Source organism: Lepisma saccharinum, chromosome 4 (assembly GCF_977018435.1).
Source record: "Lepisma saccharinum chromosome 4, izLepSacc3.1, whole genome shotgun sequence".
NCBI lineage: Eukaryota > Metazoa > Arthropoda > Insecta > Zygentoma > Lepismatidae > Lepisma > Lepisma saccharinum.
In genome coordinates this window covers 2,915,392-2,942,406 of record NC_139232.1, presented here as the reverse complement: position 1 = coordinate 2,942,406, position 27,015 = coordinate 2,915,392, and the positions used below count along the sequence as shown (strand labels likewise).

Sequence of the window (27,015 nt, the reverse complement as noted above, 5' to 3'; positions counted from 1 at the left end):
CTGTTAGAAGACCTAAATTTGTATCCGTGTTTTCACTTCTTTAGATTTCTGATCTATTTGTATATGAGCATCAATTTAATTTATTAAGTATTTACATTAATTTGTTGTTTTTATATTTTTTCTTCATCTTCTTATAATGGATTCTATTGTTGTTAATCTTTCCAAATTACTTTGTGCTTATTTACACTGCTATTCGCGTATCTCGTGTTAATCTTCAATCTTGAACACCTTGTGCTGCCATCTTTAATCCACCTCAGCAAACCGTTTACATGAGTTGGTCCCATTGGGTACGTAACATCAGTCTATATGATTCGTTACAGTCTTCGCTGGAGCATATTACCAGTAGTACCACACTTACTCTAAATGTATTTTCCCTAAGTTTCCCTCGTCGCAATTAGCCACAAATGGCAGAAATGAAAAAAACATAAAATAACCTAAATCAGTGAATCAATCAAACCATGTATTTTCCAGGATCCTTAATTTTCCAGGGTGATTGATACCCAGTACAATATAATTTAAATTTATTTATAATGGGCTCCTCCATTTCCCCCATAGCCATACCATCCTCATCATCTTTATTATTATCAACAATGGAACAGATTAACTGGTACTCTATCATCATTGGCCAATATAGGCACATGGTTTATTAGTTTTAAAAGTAATATTAAAGATGATATATTTATTTACAAATAGCCTGTAATTTAGTGTTGTATTTTGTTGTTACTTTAAGAATATAATTCACATGTCATGGTTTTGCAAAGTAAATGTCTAAATACACACTGCAAGTACTTAGTTACATGCATTAATTATGGAGGTGAATGAACAACTATTCATTTTCTTCAAGGAACATTTGTGATTTATCAGTAAAATATTAAAAACAATAAATTTTATGTCAGTTGTTTGTTGGTATCGCCCAATATTTCATGCCTGTTCGCTTTCTGATTTTGTGTGGGAGTTCTGAAAATGTATTACAGTAAACAAAATAAACTTCAAACATATCACTTTTGACAAACACAAGTTTACAAATGGACCATATCAATCTGTAATGCAGTGCCTTCCCTATGGCGCAGTGGTTGCGTCGTTGCCTTGTAAACAAGGGGTCCCGGGTTCCACACCCGGTGGATGCACATAGTGGTGCAGATTCCACTTTAAACTGTAGGTCGTCCTGATTAGCTTTACTGTGCATAAATTGGACTTAAAACACAAACTCAATCAATCAATCTGTAATGAAAAATAAATGTATGTCTACAGTCTATATCTTTAGATTAATAATCTGAGCTTTTTTTCTGGGAGTATGCAACAGTATGCTGCACCAGCAGCTTTTTAGATGTGAGAAGAAAAAAATTATCATTCTGAGTTGTTCTTGTGATAAACAACAAAAACAAGCCAAATAGAAGAGTACCAGAGCCTTTCTTCCCAGGAAAAAAAGGACTCTTAATACATATTAGTTGTAATTATCATCATCTGGAGGCAGGAGGATATTCTAATTCTTCAGATGTGCATGTGCTTGATTGGGACTAAATATTATTTTCACTGAGAATTTAACTTTTTAACAAATTCCTCGAGATTTCCAGGTTATTCAAGTTTTCCGTGCTTGGGAACCAACTATGAAAACGGTTTTCTTCACCCTCAAAGTGTTAACTCTCACTCAAATGATATTAACTCACCTCTGGTGTTGATTCCAATCCAATTGAGATATCTGGATAGCTTCTTTGAAATGTACGTTTTACCCCTGGCAGGAAGACCCACCATGGCAATGACATGTGGACTGTTGACATAATTAGCACGCTCTCCTGAAATAAGAAAGTTTAAAAACTATAAAAATGATTCCAATTACAAATGGCAATTCCAAAGTGACATACATACAACATTACATACCAATAGCACACAAGTTCAAAATTGGCAAATCATGAAAACATTTTTTACTGCACTAATAGTACTGACTTGGTAATTATTCAGATGCAAAAGTTTTAGTGCAACTTTATGCTCAGATAAACTATACCTTGGCCATTATCTCTCGGCCCCCATTCACAGTGTAGAACAGTTATTTTGACAAAATCCTATGTGTAGAACAGTTATTTTGACAAAATCCTATCTTCCTGCTGGCCTCTTCAGGGAGGAGGGATTCTAAGGTTGCTGCTTGTTGCTCAAACAGGTGGCAGCGAAATGCGGCAACAGGTCACTGCCATAAAGGAGGTTCCCGTGCCAGGAGTTATCTTGGCTGTGGTATAATCAGGACTTGACCTAGAGTTTTGAAGTGGAATCTCAATGATTGATTGACTGATTGAAATTTTGGGTGGATCACCACTTAGGCTATTTTGCACCCTTACCATAACTAAAGTATAATTAGTATAAAATTACTGTAATGTCGAGGGACTAAAATATTCTTACTTGGTTAAAAGCTAAGGGGAATTCAGCACACTTAAGTACAAAACACACACAGTCCTACGAGGATTATACTGGCCATAGGTCGAGACGCCAGAGCCTTGTTAGTCTGCAAAATGCAGTCCACTGTGTACTGTGTGGAAGGGTCATCCCTTACACCCATGGAATCTCAATGACTATGCAATGTCCCTCCATTGGATATCAAACCTGGAACCCCTTGTTTACAAGGAAAAAGTGTTAGCTGCGAGAAGCCTTGTTTGCATATAGCTATTTAGCATTGCTTTTCCCCTTCTTTAGGTGAATCGCACAGAGGATGGGTGAAAAAACACAATGCAACTATCATGTCAGACTCGAACACAGGAACTTTAGCATTCATGAATCCAGAATTTACCATGCTTGTCCATCAAGATGGCTGTTTGAATACAGTGACACTTTGTTCAGTTATATTATGCCCTAGAGTTAATTGAGCTCAAGAATTTCATGTCAAGCTCAGAATGAAACTACACGTTTTTATCTAAAGAAATTAATAAGGAAAGAGCCATTGCATTGTACACAAGATATGAATGTTTCAAATAAGGTTACATAAGTGAATGGCTGCCATGGTCGCCAGACCTAACACCTCTGGATTATTACTTGGAGGGACACGTGAAGGCCATTGTGTGTGCTAAGAAAATCTTATTTAAGTGCAGTTATTACATCTGTGTACATATTAATTTTATTCAACATTGAACATGAGACTACAGATACATTTCAGTTTGAACAAATAAAAAGTAATGTACGAGTTCAGTTGCTTTAATTTGTTAAATCATTACTCTTGCAAGGACATTAAATATGTAGGGCATTAAATATGTAATCTGTAAAATTCTATTTATTCATACTGTAATCATATTGTGTTTTAAAAAAATGCACTAGTAATACCTGGTGGAGGCACATAGTGGTTCGGATCCCACTTTAAACTGTAGGTCCAGTCCCAATTAGCCTTACTGTGCATAAAGTGGACTTAAAACACCAAGTCAACTCAACTCAACTCAAAATGCACTATATATCATACATATTAAGCCTAGCTACCAAGTATGGATACAAATATATTAATTCCAAATTATTTTTGCACCTAACAAAATTAATATGTGTAGTATTGAGCAGCATTGTATTGTTTAATGAACAGGTACAATAATTTGACATTTAAACCTACATTTTCCAAGATAATTGCATCACCTCTAAAAATTAGTATCACATTGAAGCTCTTTTCGCCCTGTCACAGCTCTATTTCTACGTCCCCTCAACCAAGTTACGACCAACAAAGCAACTCTTCAGTCTCTAACGAAGTAGAACCAAAGCACTGGAAATTTCCCCAATTTGGAACATGTGCAAAACATTTAAATGAGTTTTCTGTCTATATATTATATTATACTTATCTGTGAAATTAATCAATATGAATAGAATGAATGCAATATACCTGTTGCATTCAATTTCTGAAATAAATAAATAAGACATCCTTCTAGATTTGTCTGCTGTGAATTGGCGATTGGTGTCTTATATTATTGGTGGACCTTATAAACTGTCACACCCCCTATACGCCTACATGGCATCGTGCTAAGCACAGGGGAGCACTTTACCTTTTTACCTTATAAACTGACTCAATATATGGGAAGACCTTGAACAACAAAGGTCATAAATTATACAACTTTAAGCCTAAAAAGTTTTTATCATGCATCAGAATGAAATTGCAAAATGTAAATAGGTGTGGTACATAATCACCACTCAACTCCTTACATCATTCGACAGCACAATGAGGGCATAAAAAAAGGGAAGTGGTTCTCTTTGGTTTTATTGTGCTTGCAGTAAAAATGAAAAAAAATCATGCCAGGGATTCCCATTCCTTAAGAAAAAGTCAAATGCTGGAAAAGATAGCAAAGTATATGACAAACTGCAAAAACAGAAGACATATCTCCTCCTTGTGGTCATATCCCCACCTCCCTTTCAAAAATCCTGGGCATACCACCGAGTGGGAAGATAAAAGCACTTTACAGGGTAGCTACTCTAGGACAATAATAAAATTCAAGTATAATTCTCTGTTTTCAAGGCAAACTTTCTAAAAATTCAAGGATACAAGCAGATATTTTATTTTCTCTATTTCAACCTTACATATTACTGCCTCTCAGAACCCACACACATACGCACACAAATATATTAACAATATATAAAGGGTCTGTGATTCCATTGTATCAAAAATTCCAATTAAATGGTAAGTGTATATTAAATATTTAAATTTCAGATGCAGAGTTGCCATTTCACATGATTACACTCGAAATACATCTCCAAACACAAGTCACAAATGGTAAGGGATAAACTAATCTACGAAAAATTGTTAATTGTACAAGAATGTAAAACTCAAATTTACCTAATCAACTCAAGATATCTTATCTTGCAATAATCATTCTTCTGTCAGATAGATTGCTCTGCAAATGACACTACCAAAGCAAACAGACTGAGAGAATTCTGTCTTATTTTTCACGCAACTTTGTTTTCCTTTCTCGATAAAAATAAAAGCTGGACCGTGAAAAACTTGTTTCAGGGCATTTATAAATATGTATAAATTCAATGGGATTTTGGGTAAAAGTTGCAATTTTTCACATCTATGGAGAAAAATTCACGCAGAATTCCCGGAGCCAATAGTTCATGCATAATTCCCAGAATTCAAGGAATTTCCAATGAGTAGCCACCCTGACTAAATATATCTTTATAAGTACCTTCCTTGAAAAACATGTCCATAAGCATACTAATTTATATCAATGAGAGAATAGTATTAACTCATCTCCCAAAAGAACGAATTAAGAACCCTTCACTGTCAAAAATATCAGCATATAACTGTATGTTGAACAAATAAAACAACTGTAAATTAACAAAATGTAGAACTGTGATTTAACTTTCACATTACAGTTATTTATGAACTATACCTAGATGTAAGAGCTATGGGGCAATGCTATTAATATACATTTCTTGTTTTTCATTTAGTGGTAAAGTTAGGAAACACAAAAAATGGAAAAAAAAATATATTTTACAGTCAAAATGTTTAAATTTCACAGTATACTTCCATGTATCTCTAAACACATCTCGGGATCTTACACCCACTGTACCACCTCGAGAATTATGTTGATTTTCTTGACAGATTTCAATGTTTTACATAATATAAAATTGGTTGCAACACATGAAAAACTCAAATAATGGATATATTTGATCCCAAAGTATGGCCTGCGTAAAAACCTGTCATCTCGGAGTACTTTGCTGCTTTTTATTAGTAAAAGCCCAGCTACTTATCTACTACAATTTGTATTTCAGTCTCATCTATTATTCCTTCTTGGTCTGGGTCCTGTACTTCCAGGTGTGGTTTATATACAGTTTCATTCTCCTCTGGGCTCTTAGTTTTCTTTGAATTTTTTCTCCATAGTTTATGTGCCACACTTCCAGCACCTCTTGCTTTTTCTGTAATTAATTTATCATCTTTAATAGTTCTTCTGGCTATTCCAAACTTTCCTCTGGGGTTCTTGACAACTTTCAAGAACTCCCTTGTGTTTCCAGGCTCTCTCTTAGACCATATTTCCAATTTTCCCCCAATTATAGCATCCTTCACTATTCATTTAACCTCATTCCTCCGGTAAAACTATTAATCCTTGTTTCATGTTAAAAAAAAAAAGCTACATATAGTGACCAAGGCATGACGAAAACAGAAGAGGAAGAGATTATGAGGTGAAATGCAAAGAATGTGAAAATGTATACATAGGGGAAACAAAAAAGAAAGAAAGACAGGCTGAAGCAACATATGGATAACATAAGACTAAAGAGAGACAGAATTGATACTGAAAAAGGAGAGAAACAGAACATGACAGATTGGGATTAGGCTATGTGAATACGGAGGGAGAAGAAAGCATTAATGAGAAAATGGAAGGAGGCCAAGGAAATAGAGAAGGAAATAGAGAAGAAAGACAAAGGCATAATGAAGTTTAACTTAAGATCAACAAACAATGAAAGAGAGGGTTGGGACATGATGAGAAAACGAAGGATGAAAAGTGAGCAAAATGAAGAAATACCAGGAGATAAAGAATCTATCCAAATGTGGAGGAAATGATAAGGGGATGGTGCCAGACTGTCACTAGGTACCTGTCAATCACCTGTCAAGTACATTTATCTGCCACATACAGGATTTTTTGATAGGAAACATCTCAGATAAGGACTGGGGCCTTCATGTGTTTTGTGGATAGATTCCTTACTGTGCATACACACACACACACATCATATATAATACATACATATATACTACTCCTGTTTATATTTCATTTTAGCAGTGACGTAAACTGAGGAGTATAGTCTAGCATAGATAGATCAATCAATCTCACATTTCGAATTATATTCAAATCACAATATTTATTGTCTTGTTAAAGCCACAGTTCATATGCAACACTTTCTTTTCCACGTGCTTCTCGTCCATCGGTGTGATCCGCGGGCAAAGCTGGCTGGATACCCTAGCTCGCTCTTCTTCCGCCTAAACCAGTTTCCAGGTAGAAACGGCCGGCCCAAGGAAAAGGAAGATTTCTACCTCTACCTCCCTTTTCCCCTCGCCCCCACTGCAATGGTTGAAAGCCCAGGCTTTCAGGTCCCCTAGTCTATCTCCTATAGGACAGATAGGGGACTGGTTTCTCATAGATTTTTTTGTAAATCCTCTAAAGAACTCAGGGTAAAATTTTCTGCAGTACTAATGTTCTCTGTATTTACACAACCTTTTACACATTGTACAATATGTATGTATAATATGGGATGTAGTTTTATTATTTATGAAATGGGAACATGTTACATGCAGACAATAATATTATGCTTTCTTTCTTTTTTCTAGTATGGAATGTATAATGATTAAATTTTAACTATGTGCTCGGGCTCTCTCTCACTCTTGTTTTAGTAGTGTTTTATTTAAATATACTACTCTTGGCCTCTAACTGTCATAAATACGGATGTATTTATTTGGACATATTGTTGTTGGTTTGGTTTATTTTACTTTGCTTTTCTGCCACATTTGGTTATCGCGTAAATGAGGATGAGTGATGATATGATGAAATTGATGAAGGGACCTCATATGAACAATCCAGGCCAGGATTCGAACCCGTGATGAGTGCGCATTCTTGTCCTGTGTGTTGTACTCTGCATTGAATAATGAAATAATTTGGAATGAAAAATGTATCTCAGAACTCCAAAAGCCAAATGAATATTATTGAAGAAACTGCAAAAAAGTGTGTTTTGTTACCTGTTTTGTTTCTGTGCATAAAGTGTACTTAAAACACCAAATCAACCAACCGTGGGGGAGTGGTTATCACAGCATGCTACGACACCAGGAGTTCCGAGTTCGAACCCCTACCTAAACATGGGTGTTCTTTGTGTTTGTCCGTTCAATAATTTTATTGTATCATCTTCGAAATTAACCAAATGTGACAAAAAAGCGACGCTAAGTAACAAAAATAAAATAAAATCATTGATTGATGGCTTCATTTGGTTTATTTTACTTCACTTTTCCACCACTTTTGGCTAATCGCGAAGATAATACGATAAAAATTGATGAAAGGACACACACAAAGAATACTCATGGCCAAGCCGAGATTCGAACCCAGGATCTCTGGCTTAGTAGTCAAATCAAATAGTTTTTTATTTTAGAATGTGGGTGGGGTTTACGTGTACTTTTTTTTAATACTCTTCTATCATTTTGCAATCTTTTTTCCTGTTATTGACATTCTTTTTTTTAGGAATAGGGGTGTGACCCAGTAGCGTACGCAGGATTTCATCAAGGGGGGGTGTTATTTCGAAAACTTTCTACAAATTCACATAACCATTGTTTTATTATACTTTAATTAATTAATAATAATAATCATAAATTAATTAATAATTATTATAATTAATTAATTAGTTAGTTTAATTACTACTAATGCAGCTGCTATTTATGAAAGAAATAGAACAAAATTACATTTCTTTTGTTTCTTTGTTACAAAATAATTGTCTATTCAACGGTTATTTGTATATGATAAGTGAGACATTTTAAGTGTGAAGAAAATCCATAAAAACAAGCAAATATATTAAATTTATTGAAATAATCGAAATATGAAACTCATTCAAGGAGCCGCGCTCGTCTACTCTGACAACTTCGTGGGATATCCGGGTTCGATTCCCGGAATTGGTTGGAATTTATCCAGCCTTGTCTCCGCACCCAGCCTCATAGCAATGGGTACCTGAGAACAACCCTGGGGAATGAAGGCTGCCGGAGCATGGTGCTGATCACATCACCTGCAAAATAGTTCGAGATAGAGAATCTTTGGGGCCCACCACACCACTACGTGTGCCTTAATGGCACGGTGCTATATGCACGGGGGAATTTACATTACCTTTACCTATGGAACTCGCCCAGGATGATGAAGCGCGAGAATACATGTTGCTAAATTCCACTGAGTCTATGTTTTCGTTGAAAAGTAAGTTTATAGACATTCCAACACATTTATCATTTCTAGGTGATTCACAAAGCACTTCTTCAACATTATTTAATGATGTGGATATAGACTCAGCATCACTTGAGAGTTCACAAGGGGATGTGAAATCAGTACCGGGAAGAACGTTTGCAATAAGGACGAAGCAAGGAATTTTCACAATTCTCGCGAGAGTCACTGCGCGACTTTTTGCAAAAGAAAAATTGCAAAATTGAACTTTGCGGCCGCTTAGATTGTATTTGGAATGTTGTGTTTTTCTTCATGCTGCATGGGAATAATAATTCAAATTATTATTATTATTATTATTATTATTATTATTACTGTCGCAGATCAATGACTGTGATAAATTAGCCATTTTTTTTCTACAGCATTTTCCATAATATTTCAAAAGCTCAAGGGGGGGTTTAAACCCGGTAACCCCCCCTTGCGTACGCCACTGGTGTGACCCACACCAACATCACCCCCCTTGAGCATGCCACTGACTGCTACCCCAAGTGTCGACGTTACCGCATGTCACTGCATTTTAGTTTGAATCTTAGTCTGAAGAAGACCCTGACAGGCTAGAAACTTTACACGTATAGTTTTCTTATTATATAATAAAGACTACCTTGGTCAGCATATTTAGTGTTGATTCCTTTTTTTTAATGTAATTCCTCCCATCCTCTGTTTGGGATCTGATGTATTTCTCTTTTTTTAAACATCCTTCTTAATTTTCAATTTTTGTTTCATCTCATCATCCACAAACCAATTTTATTTTTTCTTGTATCCACTTTACTTTCCACAGACATCCTCAGCTGTCCATGTGTGTGCTTTTTTTTTCCATTTTCCCCCATATATCCTCGAGGTCTTCTACATCCAGTCCTTCCAAGTCTAGCTGTCACCTGCTCCCTTCATCTCATCACTCTGAAACTCATTAGGCTTAATTGCTTGATACTTTACTATATTTTTTAACACTTCTTCCAACTGCCTGGAAGGTTATTTTATGTTTCTCTGGAAAAAGAGAGATTCCAAGAAGCATATAATTTTTCCACACAAAACTCCAGTAAATGCTTAGCATTCTCATTCAGGGTCCTCGCGCCTCCATAATCTCCCATGCTACCATGATCCATTCTCACATTTAAGTCTTCCACTACCATTATGTAGCATTCTTCTGTTGCCTCTTTGTCAACTCTCCTCTGGAGTTGTACGTAAAATTCCTCGTTTTCAAGCATAGACTAGTCTTCTGTTGGTGCATACACTTGGATGTAGGGCATGTATATTCTATGTCAAAGTTAACCACAATTATTCTTTAGTTAACTGGTTTCCAAACCCTAAGCTTTATTTCAAATTGCTGACTCATGACAATTCCTACTTCCTCCATTGCTCTTCTACCCTGTTAAACGTCTGAGTACCTCAATGTATCAAGTTTCTCTTCCCTTCTTCACTTCACTAAGTCCTGGTTTCCCTTTGAATCCACTGATACCCTGGCATGAGCAGATTAGCCCAATGTAGGGTGCTTTCTCAGGATTTGCTAACTGGTATCCTCTTGTCTTGAGGTGGAGTTGAGCATTTCCTTTCATTCCAAACACAATAGCTATGGTTTTCCTACCAGTATTCAGTGGCTAATTGCAGTGGTTTCCCACTGGGCCATGGGGTCACCATTTCCCTCTGTCAGATCGCAATCAAAATGAGAATACAAAATAAATTTTATGAATATGTCACTTTTCTACTTCTTGGGTTAATTGTAATGATAAGGATGAGCTGATGGAAATATCATGGGGCAAACATAGGGTTCCCAGACGTTCCATAAAATACAGGAACGTTCCATTTTTCATTAAGGTGTCCCGTTGTGCTGACAATAGTCCTCGGGACAGCTTTTTGTCCCATATTTAAACGATATGAATTCGTAATAATCCTCAAATATTGAAAACACATTAGATTAAAACAGCTCAAAATCCCAGACAGTAGCTATCATTTTCCAGACAGGAACTTGACAATCAGGAATGCAGTGTCAGACATTACCTAAGCTCTTCCTGGACACCAATGGCATAAACATGTAAACAGATGAAACCCAGGACTTTGTATAATCTATGACAATAAATATCGGGGACAAGAGAGGTCATTAGCCAGTTTCAGAATGTACTTTGAGAGGGACAGAACGAGGATTGAGCGAGGAAACGTTGGAGGGAGTTGCAAGTCAAACTCTTGAGATATCGTACAGTCACGACCATACTCGCTCACTGCTGAACTTCCATCTCCAGGCAGATGGATGCTGATCCTTTCTTCGAGGGTATAAAACACAAGTGTTGTGTTTTGCCATTTATGTGTATTTACCACCTCTAACACATTACCATTAAGCTATCCATGAGCAGAGAGTATGCCATTATCGAGGATGAATGAGATACACTACCCAGAATTCGATCCCAGTTCTTTAGGCCTCAGTGTTTTTTATTCCCACCGGTATTGGAGAAATTTAACACAGTGTGGTAAGCTACGGGTGTACATATTCTACAAATAGAAACTCTTAGAAGCATTGCATAGAATCTAATTATGAGGGTGACTAAACTCTGCTGATTGGTGTTCTGCGCACGCAACATAACTCCTCGGACAATTAGATACCAGAATACTAGAAAATTGCATTAGTAAGTTAAAAACATTTAGTGTGGAAAGTTCTATAAATACAAGTTTCCTTACCCTATTTTTTCATAGAAGATATAATCAGTAGTCAAGCTTTAAAACAAGGTATAACAGGTTCCATTGGAAGATGGACGTAATGTGCATTGTAGCTTGAAAAATAAGTGTCCCGTATATTTTTCTGAAAAATCTGGAAACTTTAGGCAAACACAACACACCTGGAATTTCTGGCTTTATGGTACACTATCCAACTACACCACAGACGTCAGATATTCAAAGGGTGTAGAAAAATCAATGCTGGAGAGAATAGCAAAATAGCTATGGAGAATTCGAACTGATATTTTAAAGTGCAATCATGGGTATCGGCAGGTTGGTCGAAATAATCCGTCAACCCCACCCTGGAAACTGGCATCCTTAATTTCAATTACAAAAAAGCAGGGAGTTTATTTTTTTATATATTTAATTATAGAAATAAAAGTTCAGTTAGTATGCGAACACAATAACGAAAAACTGTGTTAGATAAAAAAAAGAGTAAAATACATGTACATTTAAGTCAGGTAATGCTAGATAATCACTCATCTGGTGGATCAAGTAGAAAAATCTTAAAGGTTAGAATAAAAATTGTTTGGAATAAAATGGTTTATTTTGATAAATGTATAGAAGTTATTATTGTATAATAAAAAATGGCCCAAGTACATCATGTCACGTATGTATGTTTTACATGGTTCGATTTCGATTTACATCTGTTAACACATACTGCAGAATTTTAGCAATTACTTAGATTTTGTTCAATGCATGCTTTCATAGTTAGGTTAGGCGGGTCAGGTTTAGTCCCCTTAGCACTTTAATAACCCTAAATGCTTTCGTGGTTATAATAGGAGGGTCAGGTTCTCTTGGAATTAAAATAAGATCCCTAAATGCTTTGTACTACTGAATGCGGCAAAAATGTTTGAAGATTTTATTTTGCCAATAAATTGGACCTCTTAGAAATGAAAACTGTTCTGTTCCAAATCACTACGTTCATTCCTACCACTTACTGTCGCTTCTATCAACGTAGAAAAGGGAGCGTGCATGCTTGCGTAAGATATTTTTTATTTTTTTTTCCAACATAAATAATTTTTTTTTGAAATCCAAACAGTGTTCATTACTTTAAGGAAGGTTCAAATTTCGTGTGACAATGATTGCCAAAATTCTACGATAATTAGTCTTTCTGCTAGGAGAATTTGAAAAAAAAAATAAAACAATAGAACAGTTACCTAAAAAAAATATTATTTCTACTATTCATTATTTAAGGGTCTGACCCCACCCCATTTTACAAAATCTCTAGCGACGCCCATGTCGTAATACAGGCCTACTGTATTTTCAAAACAATCCACGATTGCTAAGTTACACACAAAACCATCGCAGATTTTAAAAATCGGGCCACATTCGCCGCCAAGAGCAAAGAAGCATATGTTTCAGTTGAGTTCAGATCATGATTGTGCTAACTGGGCAATCCAATCTTGTCAAATTTTGTATTTCAAGAATTTCGTTTGCATGGAATCTAACTTTTCGGTTTGAGTAATAGATACACGACTTCTTAACCATGGCCTATATTTCCCTTTTACCTCCTCCTGTTTCTTAATTTCTGTTGAGAGCATGGGCGTCGGCAAGGAGGGGGGGGGGGGGTCGAACCGGTCGGTCGACCCTACTGGAAATTTCAATCTACTTTTTTCAATTTATGGCAATTTATAAACGAAGCACTTTATTTCACCTTATTTTGCGTCATTGTTTAAAAATGGTCTTGAGATATCGAATTTGGTACGAAACTTTCATAATTTGCAACACTGAAACTCTGCTAATTTGTAAATTTCACACGTTCCAAAGTTTCTTATACTACTGCCTTTGCTGCTCCTACTGCTACTAATGTTAAAAGTAACGACATCTTCGATTCGACCCCCCCCCCCCCCCCTAGGAAAATTTCTGGCGACTCCCGTGGTTGAGAGCATCCGAGTTCTCACCTTAAAATACGTTTTGATGAAAATCTTTGGTAGACAGAGGTTTTGCTGATCAGTGATGTGTGATTTTTTTTATATAAAAAAAGCTTACAAGAGATCAGAACCGGGAAGATTGTCCCTCCTCAATGAAATTGAAACATTGCAACACGGTACTAAAACGCTTATCTTATCAGTGTCCATTGTGTAAACGGTATGGAAAACTAGTGCATTTTGTTTGAAGTGCTCCATATGTGACAAATCACTCAGTATACTAATAAAATTCTCCTATCTACTACCACTAACTCAGAACTGAATTTCGACTTGTAATCAAGAGGCCCAGAGTTCGATTTCCTACTGTTGCAGAGTTTTTCAAAGTTCTGTTTTTAAGTCAATTTTATGCGCATGTCGGATTGATTGATTTAGTTTATTTTACTTCGCGTTTTGTGCCTCTTGGCTAATTTGCGAAGATGGGGATGAGTGATGAAATTGATGAATGGACATTCACAAACAACCAAGCCCGAGCGACATTCGAACCCGGGACCCTTGGCGTCGCAGCGCGATGTGCTAACCACTCGACCTATGCGCATGTAGGAAAATTAGGACTGGACTTGCAGTTTAATAAGAGATTCGAACCACTACCGGGGATCAAACCAATGCCCCTCGATTACAAGATGACAGGGGTTACACTACGACATCGAGACCTTGTCAACCAGGGACGTAGTTAGGGGGTGGGCTCTAGGGGCTGAAGCCTCCCGCCCCAAAATCCTACAAATGTTTCGTTGAAAAGTGTGTGTAGTGGTAATTAAGGTAACAATTCGTTATATCGGAGACACATTAAAATCGGTGCCATTATGCTTTTTACACGAAAACAAACATAATTTTTCACATAGAGAGTAGTTTTTGTTATTCCTTTTTTCGCTTCCGTAACACACAATATGGTGAGCAGAGGTTGACTATCGTTGTATGTTTGCAGTGTTTCAAACCTTCTTCACCGAAAAATACCTACTATCGTGTTCGTCACGTGTGCAAATTGTACATTATGTACGGGTAGCTGACGGATAGCCACACGAACCATTTCCGATAAGGTTAGGTTAGGCAAGCATAGTTGAAAAAAAGAGGTAGGAAACACTGACAGGGGTGTTACGTCATCAAACGTATGCAGCATCCGGTTCACGTAGCGAAAGCAATGGCACTTATGCGTCGGCGAGATATTTCTCTTGAAAAATACATGATTTCCCGGTGAAATAGATTCCACGATGAAAGAAAATACCTCGATGAACGTTGGAAACCTTAGAGAAACTCATTTCCGTAAGTAGTTTCTTCTGTAAAAATTAAGAAATGTGTCTCCGATATAACGAACTGTTACCGTAATTAATTTTAATTCATAAGCAAGGTTAAACATCTTGTATAATAAGCTGTAATATACTGAGAAATTCATCTTCAGGGCTTCTACCCCCGACATTTTCGCCTTTAGATGGCGGCTGCTGATTAAGGGACGAGCTCCCCCTCCGACAACTGCTGTCAACAGTTTCAGATTTCATATTCAATAGTAGGCCCAGTTTCAATCAGCCTATCTCAGACTAGAGTGAACTGTTTTGATCTTTTTTTTAAAAAAAGTCAGAACTAAATCATAGTTGCCAGCGATTTATCCACACATCCCCACCACCACCACCCATTTCCCCCCCAAGCATCCTCCCAAATTGGTTGGCAAAAGCCCAATTTGCGAGCATTTTGGCATCTCTGTAACAACGACATTACCCTCTCCACCAGCTGGAAAATTCAGGTTTAACCAGTTTCACACCGGGTTTTATTTTTATTTACACTTTCTTCTAACCACTATCAACTCAGATATGCACACAGCAACCACAATACTTGGTAATACTGAAGCATATTTCCAAGTAAACTTTTACGAATAGGGACTTCAAACAATATAATGTCACCGGTTACAAATATTCGTCCTAGTTAAATGCTGACAATGTTTTAGCAACACTATCACAGGTAAAATAGCAATAAAACGCGAATGCTACAAACTCACCAATTCTAATGGACACCTTCCTCTGAAAACTGGCCCTACGTCGATTCATTCTGGACTTTTTCTAACTCATAGGAGAGTGAGACCGGACCGAACGCTTGCCAGGTGCTCACGTAACAGTAGTGTACCTGCCAGACTTGCTTTCCAACCAACCGCCTTCTTGCCTCCCCTCAGGTGCGTACTCGACTACTGCCACTCACGTATTCACAATCACTATTCAAGGTCGACACACGTCGCCTAAACTGTTTGCATTATGTTCTTTCACTTCAGCCTCTGCGACACAAACTGGGAAAGCGCCACCGAAAATCTCATAACGCTTATTTTTAGAAAGACCGCTTTCAAAACTACCTTCCTTCTGCACGGCCAACCCTGCAAAGCAAACGCGCCAACACTCCTCCTTCCCTTTCGAACATTCTCCCCGCGGCTTTGATAGCTAACCGTGCTGTCACACTGGTAAACGTTGTTGAAGGAAATTTCAACCTTAAATGTAATCTAGAGCAAGCCAGTTCAAAGATTAGGGTACAAAGTCGCAGTTTCAAACAACAAGTTATCGAAAGTAGGACAGAAAAACCGAAAGCATCAAGACTTCTTTTTTGCGTCGCCGGATATTCTGTCCAAGTTCTACTTTCGAACTTTCTTAGGCAACAATAACCGCGGCAATCACGGAATTATATTCTTCCGGCGCAGAAATCAATACAATATTTATTTTTAAAACTGGATATTGTTCCTAACCTGTCTGCAGAACTGACCGAAAGAGGGCAGCACAAGCGGTACTCCCTCAAGGACTCATGAAGCTACGAGAGTTTGAAAAATAGCATTTTCTATTTGTACGTGTGCAGTCACGTGACAAATTCGTGGTTGCTACTGTCATATATGTTTATGTCGGAGGACGTAGCGATAATGTACCACGGAGACACCACCATGTCAGCAGAGACAATGGAAGGGTGACGATGCTAGGTTTAACCCCACCCTTTCACACCAAAGCGACAGGTGAACACGTGTCGCTTGAGTATTTCACCAATCGAGTGCAAGTTTATGCGGCTTGTCATGTCGTTGCGGTGTGAAACATTTCCGTTGATTGGTTCGTTTCTAAGCTACATGTGTCCAGGCCCGTAGCCAGGCCGATGGGGGGGGGGGGGTTCAGCCCCGCCAGCCCCCTTGACATTAGGTAAAACTATTTTGTATTCTAATTACTTTGGTGTGAAGAGTGTAAATGTAGACAACAGATATTATTTTGTTCACAAGTTCGCGAGGGATAAATTCACAGAACATGAACAGCAGCTTTTAGATTTGTTCATTTTGTTTGTGAGAGAAGTCTAAGTACCGGCAAGTATTTAGAAGATTATCTAGGCTATAGAAAGTTCTTTCATAGGGGCGCTTCTTTATCTGTACCGTTCCTGCCCCTGTTGCAGCCTCTCGGTTGACAAATATCTGTGACTTTGTCCTCATCCACATTCCTTCCACAGCTGCGTCAAATGCCAACAGATCCATAGTTTCGGGAACGAAGAGGAGTTTATTGTTTCGGCCGGGGTACGGTAGGCACTACGATTGAAGTGAATATTGTACATTTCTACTTGTATGATATTAATACCTGTATCATCAAAAATAGTATAGAGTGTGTATTAAGGGATGGTGTCAGTAACAATCAATTAACACTTCAATAGATGTTTTAGAAGATATAGAAAAAACTGTAGTATTTGCATGATGTTTCTAAATTTTATGTTTTATAAGAACATAATGTCACCCCCCCCCCTTCGAATTTACTTTCATTTAATACTGTTAAACTTTTGAAAACTGGACTTTATTTACAAAGCCCCCTGATAACCCCTGAGCCCCACTTGGAGATCAATTCTAGCCGCGTGTTGCTTATCGCTTCGGTGTGATCTCCCTAAATCATGCATGTATCACCATCAATGTGTAACTTCCTATTTTATGCTTTTGCATTGGTAAGAGCTTCAATTTCAAGTCTTCAACTCCACAGGTCGACCATTGCTTTAACTGGTAACACAATCTGTCGGTACTAAACATTTTTTGTAGATTATCGACAGAAAATTTAAGTCAGTGCCAACGGTGAATATGCTGCATTCAAACAGGATAGAAAATTACATGTTTCGAAGACTCGTAAAGTCGAACCGAGACTAACGAGCAAAACGTTACTAAGAAAAGCTATGGCCTTGTACACACTGTTTAAGTTGGTTGTATGTGTCGACGTACAGTCACGGACACTTCTGGGTTGTAACGACCCCAGTGGTTTTCAATGAGATTGCAACCTTGTAGTGTTCATGACTGTACAATCTAACATCACGACGATCTTACGCGTTCGCAGAGGAAATCGATACAACGAGTTTTATTAGCTACGCTTTACGTCTTGACAGTTCGTGTCGACACTATAAGGGAGAATTCACACCAAAGCGACAGAGAATTCACACCGAAGCTGGAAGCGACAAGCGACACTAGCTCATTCAGTCTAAAGCAAAACTTTCATCGCGCATGCGCAAACAATAGCACGAGGCGACATGATGCACGGTAGAAAAAAAAAGCCACACACATATCTTTGCCGTTGCGCACATACCAATTTTCATTTCGTCTCCCTCTCTCTTAGCATCACGTGTTCTACGCTGCTCGCCAACCTTCGCCATTGTTGCCATATTGTCATTCCGTTCCTGGACATACTCGCGCAAACATCATTGAAAACAATTGAATAGCGCTCCAGCTCGCGGTTCACACCGTTCGGCAGGGACAGTAATGTGGCAATATAGCATGACGAAGTGGTTGCTTCTTTTATGCAGTGCATGTTCATTGGCTAGCTAGTAACTAGTGTTGCCAACTGTAATAATGAAGCGCTATTTTTGTCACGGAAGGAGAAAGGCAGTTAAAGTGACGTTGAGTTTTGTTGGATTGGAAGCACCATATTTTTATTTTATACTAAGTATTTGACCGGTTTGACGTTGTGTGCGTGTATTGCGTGTGTGTATGTGAAAGTGTGTGTTTGTTAATGAACGTTAATTCCATAATGCCTCCAGTTCTGTCAAAGTTGAAATAAAAAACCTTGCATAAAAAACCTCGGGAAATTTACAAATTGTTCATATTTCATAATTTTGGAATTGTTCAAAAAGAAATAAATTATGTGGCTCCATGAGCATTTCAACTCTTGACTCCGGCACGTGTTCTTGTAGAAATTCCATAGAGGATCCTGTCATTTTTGCTGCTTAATGCGATGCATATTGTTTTCTGTGTTAAAATTGCCATGCTTTGATGGGTGACAAGTTCATAGAAAAAAAAATCTCTAATTTTCTTGTTCTACTTAACAGCTGTGCATCGGCGCACTGCAGCGATTTTTATATCTGCTCCATTAGCAACACTGCTTCTTGAGTTGTGTCGCGTATCGCACGACAGAAATATATGTGTTGGGCTATATTGACAAAACGGGCCAGTCAGAGCGACACGTGAGCTCCAAGTGACACGTGTCGCTTGTCGCTTCTGTGCGAATTCACCCTATAAGTGGCAATTTTTATCCTGCCATGATCGTAATGTACAGACCCCAATAAAAAGCTGCAGTTGAGTAATACACGCTACACAAACAGCAGACGAGCTCAATAAGCATACAACGCATTCTAAGGGGAGTCACGAAAAAGCTGTAAAATGGTCGAATTAACCTGTGCCAACAAAGCGTGACATCTTTTCGGCCAATGACGTTGGAAAAAAGAGCAGAGAAATATAAAGCTCAAAGTTTTGAATTAATTAAACCTGCATTGGTACTTCACCTGGTACACCTCCAATGCGATTCGCTTCAAGAACCTGCATCTTTTGAATCACTTGTTTTAATACAACATCCGGACGTTGAATATCAAGAGGAAATAGTCACTGCTGATAAACTCGAGGAAAAGATGTTACAAAGATAAGGTAAATTTATGATATTCGTTGTTATGAAGGGTGTATACGTAAATTTATCATGTCCAATGCAGTGCGGTGTTGTAATAGATGAAAAAAAAAACAACAACATACAAACCGTGGCGCAACAGCCCCTAAGAGCCAGGGCCTGAAAAGTGGCTTTTCGTTGGTCAAGTGCCCTCTTCTGGTTTTCGAGACGGGAGCCCGCTACCAGCAATGCCAAACCTAGCACAATTTGAGCTTCGTTGGCACCTAGCACCATGTGTTTGCAGTATGGGAAAATCTAGCATAATTTGTCGAGTTGCTTCTATGAGAGGGAGAAATTCACTTAAAAAAAACTGTAATTTGAGAAATTAAAAATAAAATTATATCCAGATCTTATTTCACGTCGACATGCTTTCCCAATCACACCCCTCTTCTCTTCATCTTTTCTTTGTTCTCCCCAGTTTATCTCACGAGGAAAATTTGATGACAAGATTGATTGATATGGTATTTTAAGTCCACTTTATGCAAGGGTCCCGGGTTCGAATCCCGGTCGGGCTTGGTTGTTTGTGAATGTCCATTCATCAATTTCATCATTTCATCACTCATCCCCATCTTTGCAAATTAGCCAAGAGGCACAAAACGCGAAGTAAAATAAACTAAATCAAAAATCAAATCAAAAGTCCACTTTATGCATAGTACGGCGAATCGGGACTGTACCTACAGTTTAAAGTCGGATCCGAACCACTATGTGCCTCCACCGGGTGCCGAATCCGGGACCCCTTGATAACAAGGCGACGACGCTACCACTGCACCATCGGGAAAGCCCTATTTCATGACAAGAAATTTGAAGAAAGTTGTGGGGCACAAATAAAACAAATGTTCCGCTTTGTAGTCGACGAACCATCTCAAATTTTCTCTAGTTCAATGTTGAACTCATCTCGGAAAATAGATGCATAACTAAAATTACAATCATCCGAAAAATAATTTGATAAATTTCTGTTACTAATTATCGATAACAGTAATAGTTCATTATTATTATTACATATATCCTAGCACAATATCAGCATTTAGATTAAACAGCACTTTTTCTTATCGGGAGACTGGCAACACTGCCCGCTACTTCTTCTTTTCAGGTAGCTTCTCAATTGTCCTCACGACACTGGATCAACACCGAAATGTTTGAATCATCGACTTGGAATCGAACCTGAAACCACTCGCACCAAAGAAAAGAACGCTAGTCATTAGGCTACGCAAGAGCTCTTATTAAATGAGAACAGGGTTCGTGAACGTGGGATTGTGTTCGCTCTTTTTTAATGCAGAAGGGAAATAGCGCAATATAGGCACCAAGAATGCTCATTTCGATAAAGCTGACTTCATATGGAAAAACACGCACACTTTTAGAAAGAAATTTACTGATTGCTGAGTCAGTATCTGGTATAAAACATCGAAAATGATGACCTACGAGATAACCCGAGGAGAACCCCTTATCGCGTTATAGGCCTCTTGGACGTTCAAATTACTATGCAAAACCTAGTTTCGGAAATGTCAAGGACAATTGCTGTTTGAATGAGCACTTGTGTACGGTAACTATTAACAAAGAGGCACTTCTTTTATCATGAATAGCAAGACTCCGAGGCAGTGGGTTCCCGAGATCTTATTTTGGGAGGAGCTGAACTTTGACCCTAATATATCTGATGGAAAATATTGTATCTTTCCTATATGGGATATGCTCCAAGTGGTGTGTCGTTTTCCATACTCTAAAGTATGATTTCTACGTTTTAAGACAACTTTATCCACAGATCGAGAGTAAACCTACATTTTAAAATGTGCCTCCACCGGGTATCGAACCCGTGACCCCTTGGTTACAAGGCGACGAATATTATACTACCGAACAGCGGTTCTTCATTTTTCATTTGTCCCCTTTAAATGCCTTTTACCAGGATTTAGTCAATATTTGAAGTCTTAACATACACCGAATAATATTTAAAGTTGCTCATGAAGGGTAGGGTATTTTATTACAATACTCATATCTCTATTGTAAAGATTAAAATAACAACAACAACAAATGGCCTATTGTTACTTTAATGAGAAGGTTGATGCAGCATTTCATCTACAAGATTCATTATATCGGAATTTAAGCTGAAACTTATATTTCGATTGCTGAATCTTGTTTATCAAATACGTATTTCTAATATAAAGGTGGACAGAAAAGGATTTTTAACACAAATTATGTCGTTTTCGAAAGAATTCTTGGTTAAGTAAGCCTAGAAATTCGGAAGGTAATTTTCCGAGACAAATCTCTAATGTCGATTTTACATTAGTAGATTTTTATATTTAAAATAATACCTAACAATAATAAAAAAAACACTACATAACAATATACTGACATTTTCAAGTCCATGAAGCCGAGGAAGATATTCAATTTTTAAATTGATTTATTTAACAAGGCACAACCTATTTGCCCCCAAATTTCCGCAACAAATGTAGAATTTTCAAAATTTCTTCAAGAATTCGCGGATACCGTTTCAGAACCGCTGCTCTACAAGCCAGATAACAGCCGTAATGGTACTCAATACACTGATTTGGAGAGCTTACAAAAACGTTGATAGGTTAGTTATCAACATTGAAATTCCCCACAAAACAATTTTCTCGATTTTTTTTAGCTGATGTATTTGGGAGATGGGTAGGGCAACTTTAATTCTGATCACCCTCTTTGATTGCTGGTTTTCAGGGGAAGTTGGGCTAATAAGGGCACGGAGCTCACACTCCCCACACCCTGAAGACACTAAATCCAAGGTCAATTACGCAGCGTTCTTTGTTCATCTCCAAAATTTCGCGAACTCATCATCTGGCATTATGAAAGTTTCTGCAATCACGGTCTCTTCTATTCATAGCTTCCACCTTCAGTAGTCCCGTGTCCTTTTCCTTCCATGAAGTCGTCTGAACAAGGAGTTCCCTTCCATCGTCTCTTCCATTAAGCCCTATCTAGCTGTTCTCGATCTCTCGCTCTAAACATGTCCTATCCAGTGTCTTTCAGTTCATTTATAGTGTCTTCGATTCTCTCTATTGCTTGTTCAATTCGCACCACATCGATCTATACCTAATTCTGCCCATTTCCCGCGAAATCCGACCTCAAAACTTCTTGCCTGCCATGTTTCTGATCCATGCAAGGTGTTTCGTTAAGTCCCCATCCTTAATTCCAGGCCCATTTTAAAACATAAAAGATTCTTGATGAAAATATTCTCTCGGGCTATCGACCAGGTGAGTTGTGGAAAAGATTCCAAGTTTTGGAGAGCTAACGTCACTCTCATCTTCAGGGTAGAAGTTCTGAAATCCTTTCCACAACTCACCTGGTCGAAGCCCGAGAGAATCTTTTCATCATTTCGTCGCCAGAAAAGATTCAAGACTTACTATAAAAGATTCTTCTTCCTAATAATTAATCATTTACTCGGTGATTTACCAGGAAGAGGTAGAAGAGAGAGTAAAATAACATTTTTTTTTGTAAAGTTTCAAGTTTACTTTAAGTCGTCTAAAATCTAAAGTAGATTTTTAGAGGGATCGTTACTAAAGGCTACTCGCTTGCTAAGCAAGAGGAACACTAAGGGTATGAGGTGACCCCCCAGATAAATGATGAACCACTCACAACATTTAATATAAAAAAAAAACACTTCTACTGACTGGACAGGCGGGGTGAGGATATGATAGAGGAATGTTCGTACCTGTAGCTCTGTTGAAATACTCTTCTCCGAAAGTCCTCGTTTCGATGTGGTCCTACCCTGAAATAAAACGTACGAGGGAGCATAGCTCCGGGTTCCTATACTCGCGTAGTCCGGTATTCTAAACGATAACTTTCCTATCGATAATTCTCTCCTTTTTCTTTGCTAACAACAATATTGGAGTTCACTCGCAATAACTGCATCTGACGTAAAACTGAAAGCAACTAAGAGCGAGATATTCTCACGCCAACTATTTAACTGGGATTCGAACTTTCGATCGTTAAAACCGTTTACTAGACCGTGTCAGTTGTCAACGGTGATTTTGGTGGATAACGCTGGTATTTCATATTCTTCAGGCCTAATGCAGTGTCAGCGGAGTTTTCAAACTCTACTGAAGGTTGCTGGCATGATTTGCTTTTAAGCAGCTACTTTCCAGCGCTTCAGCGGGACCTCTTTTATGAAATGATTAGCTTATTGATTTATGACGCCCGGGGTCCTTGGTTCGAGTCACGCCGAAATAAAGTCAAGACAGGTTAACGGGGCTGAACAGACATTCGAAAGAAATTTAAACCACTTAAATGTGTCCCCATCTATAAGTGAACCAGGTAACCCTTAAATATAAGCAGGCTCTAGGTCTAGACTATTATTTATTGGATTTATTTTACTTCACCTTTCTGCCATTTTTGGCTAATTGCGACAAAATGATGAAATGACATTCACAAAGAACACCCTTGCCCAGGCTGAAATTCGAACCCTGGGTTCGTAGCGAGATGTACTAACCACTCCGCCACGGAGGTCAGCAAGGAGGCCTAGAAATACAATGCAAATGTATGGAAACGAAATTAACGAGCATCAGGAAGAATCTTCACAAAGAACAAGTGAAAACCAAAACTATGTGTACACTTTTGAAGGGTGTCCAACACAATAGCATAGCTGGCGCCACCTAAAGGTTGAGATCCAAATTTCGGCGATGAGACCGTGTTCGTAGAATGACGATGGACTTTGCACCAAACCCATACGTAAACGTTTGTTTTCTGACAAGAATCTGGTTCTTCGGTTTTTTTTCTGAAACTGTATATCTATATCCACTACAGTATTATCACCAGCACACACACGCGCTTCTGTAAGAACTTCACTTAAATTTATTGATTTGGTTTGCTGAAATTGACTAATCCAAAGATGATATTGATGAAGAGACACTCACCAAGAACATCCATGCCAGGCCGGGATTCGAACCCGTAGTGCGCTATGCTAACTACTCCCCCGTTGAGGTAGGCGAACTTCAAATAAAGTTTCCGCAAATAAAAATCTTCGGTGAACCTCCTCTGAAGTGTCTCTTGATGTCCACAAAAAGCTTCCCTGTTACAAATGTTCGAAACAAAACTACTTGCGACAGCATTATCGTCGTCTTGCAAAGGAGTTTCAGGAACATAAAGAAGAACTGACGTCAAACTGTTTTAGTATTTGCGTCAGAAAGGCAGTTCACAACTTGTCTACTTTTATGATGGTAGTTTTTGTTTGAAATTGTTTGGCGTTTGGTGACAGGTAATAAGGCGCATTTTTCACACAATATTTCTTCGGCCACCTCTCACCTTTCCCATTTACTGTTATATCGACACGATATCAGATCCACTATTTGCATTCCACTCTACTATTCGAGCTCTCAAAGTTTCTTTGGTTGTCCAGTAATATTTGCTAACATCCACATTTTTAAAAGTGGTAGCTTAAGAGTCGACTTTATGTTTTAAATCCACTTTATGCACAGAAAGCCTAATCGGGACTGGACCTAAGTTTAAAGAGGGATCCGAACCACTACGTGCCTCCACCGGGTATCGAATCCGGGACCCCGTGTTTACAAGGCGATGACGCTACGACTGCGACATCGGGGAGGCCCAGGTAGCTTCAGATAAACGGACATCCACCCAATTTTTCAGATAAAAATACTCGTATTATTTCTGCTTACAATTTCAATCAAAGTAATTGTATTCATCCGTGAGCAGCAAGACCATACCCCACATGCCCCCTTCCCATTTAAAGAAATAAAGTTGGATCCAAGATGACGGACGTTGTCATGACATGCACCAACAAGTTTCCCCCTAGGCCTAACATATTCCTACCATGAGTAATTGCTGCAATCTACACTCCCTTTCATTTTATGAGGGGTGGTCAGGGACTTTTGACTCACCCTGTACATTTTACAAACATACATTCACCAAACTTTTGAACGTACAACTCTATAGTGTTAAATGAAGTATGAACTGTTTATACAATCAGAAAGAGAGAGAGAGTTTTCTTATCTTATATCGCCTTTCTGTCTCTTTAAGCTGTTGGCGAGTGATGGCGAGGGTGAATTAATCTTTCATTCATTCATTGTTTTCTGCCCAGGGAGAGATCTTTCCTCGCAGCTTCCATGCTGTTCGATCTTGAGCCCTTCGCTTAGCAGCGTAGCACCAATTTATTTTCATGTCGTCAATCATTTGGAATCTCCTTCTTCCCCGGATTTTGTTTCGCTTGACCATTCCTTCAATAGTATTCTTCTCATCCAGTGGCCCAACCGATTTCTTTTTCACTTTATGACTGATTATGTCCAGCATTGATCCCTTTTCCCCAACTCTTTACTAGCACTGGTCAATTATTAATTGATAAAATTGAAGTGTCATTTACAGGCCCACGACTATGGCGAGATAATAATAATTATGAAATTAAACATATAATTTCATCCAGTGGCGGGACTCAGGCGGGTTGGTCCAGTAGGTCTTTAACAAAAAGAACGTCAATGGCAGAAAAGATGGCAAAATGAGGGCTAACTACTAAAAAAGAAGTATACGTAACCCCCGCCTTTCGAAAATCCTGAGCAAGCCACTGATTTCATCTATCAATTTTGATTGTCGAAACGCAGGGTGTTGATACAGATGAGTATATCTGATTAAAAACAACAGGGTTCTCCATTGTAGCAAACAGGAACAAAACGTCAAAATATTTTCAAAACTTAAAAATGCCTGTATTGTAAGCAATTCAAACGGACTTTAAGAGGTTGATAATAATATAATATAATGTATAATATAAAAAAATAGAACATGTGTGCCCTTGAGTTGCGACTATTTTAGATTTCGATTATAGTGTCGACGGAATTCACTGCAATAGGTTATCTAAGAATACAATGAAGCAAGGGCGCCCGCAGGTAGGAGCCGGGATGGGGGTTGCCCCCCCCCCCTGAGTGTTTCTAGAAAGGGTTCATGTAATTCGAATTGTGAAATTGTAGCGATATTTTATAACAAAAATATTGTTTTCTGTGACTTACAGGCCGTAAGTTATAGCAACTATTACTATTATTATCATTATTGTTATTATTATTTTACAGTAGCCTTCGGCAAGTAAAAACATGGAGCAGAGGTACCATGAAGGACAGTAGATTAAGTGATCTCTGACTCTGATTGATATCTGTGCATTGTGTAAAAGTACAAAAAGAAAAAGAACTGTTCAACAACGAAGTGATAAGATGCTTATTGAAAGGAAGAAAGGCGAATCCAGTTTCTGTCTAATTTGTATACAATGACATAGCATTTTCAATTCAATTTGAAATGTATGATTTGTAAAGTAGTAGGAGTAGTAGTAACTAATAATAATATAATAATTATTATTATAGCAATAATAATAATAATAATAGCAATAATAATAATAATAAGAAGAAGAAGAAGAATTCTATGACTCTGCCCCCATGAGAAAAAAAAACCCTAGGGGCGCCCTTGCAATGAAGACTCGTGTAACAAGTATTTTCCTACGACCGCCTACATTTATTAAAATAACTTGCAGACGTACGAGGGTCACTATTTATATTTTGAGCCTTGGCAACACTGATTGAGGTGAGGCGCGATTTGACGTTTGCACGGAATCGTCTG

At 38.1% G+C, this 27,015-nt stretch overlaps 1 protein-coding gene across 8 annotated transcripts in view; it reads right to left on the bottom strand.

The window, feature by feature from the left end:
- The window catches only part of Pfrx (6-phosphofructo-2-kinase/fructose-2,6-biphosphatase), a 151,170-nt gene that overhangs the window by 35,996 nt on the left and 88,159 nt on the right, over positions 1-27,015 (bottom strand). For 6 of the 8 annotated variants that reach the window (XM_083120252.1, XM_083120246.1, XM_083120253.1 and 3 more), the window contains exon 2: positions 1,668-1,793. In XM_083120252.1, coding sequence (XP_082976378.1) covers positions 1,668-1,793 — 126 coding nt within the window. Of the gene's footprint in view, positions 1-1,667; positions 1,794-15,527; positions 15,971-19,288; positions 19,364-27,015 lie in introns of those variants that run through there. The other 2 variants (XM_083120250.1, XM_083120249.1) reach the window with 2 other exon arrangements.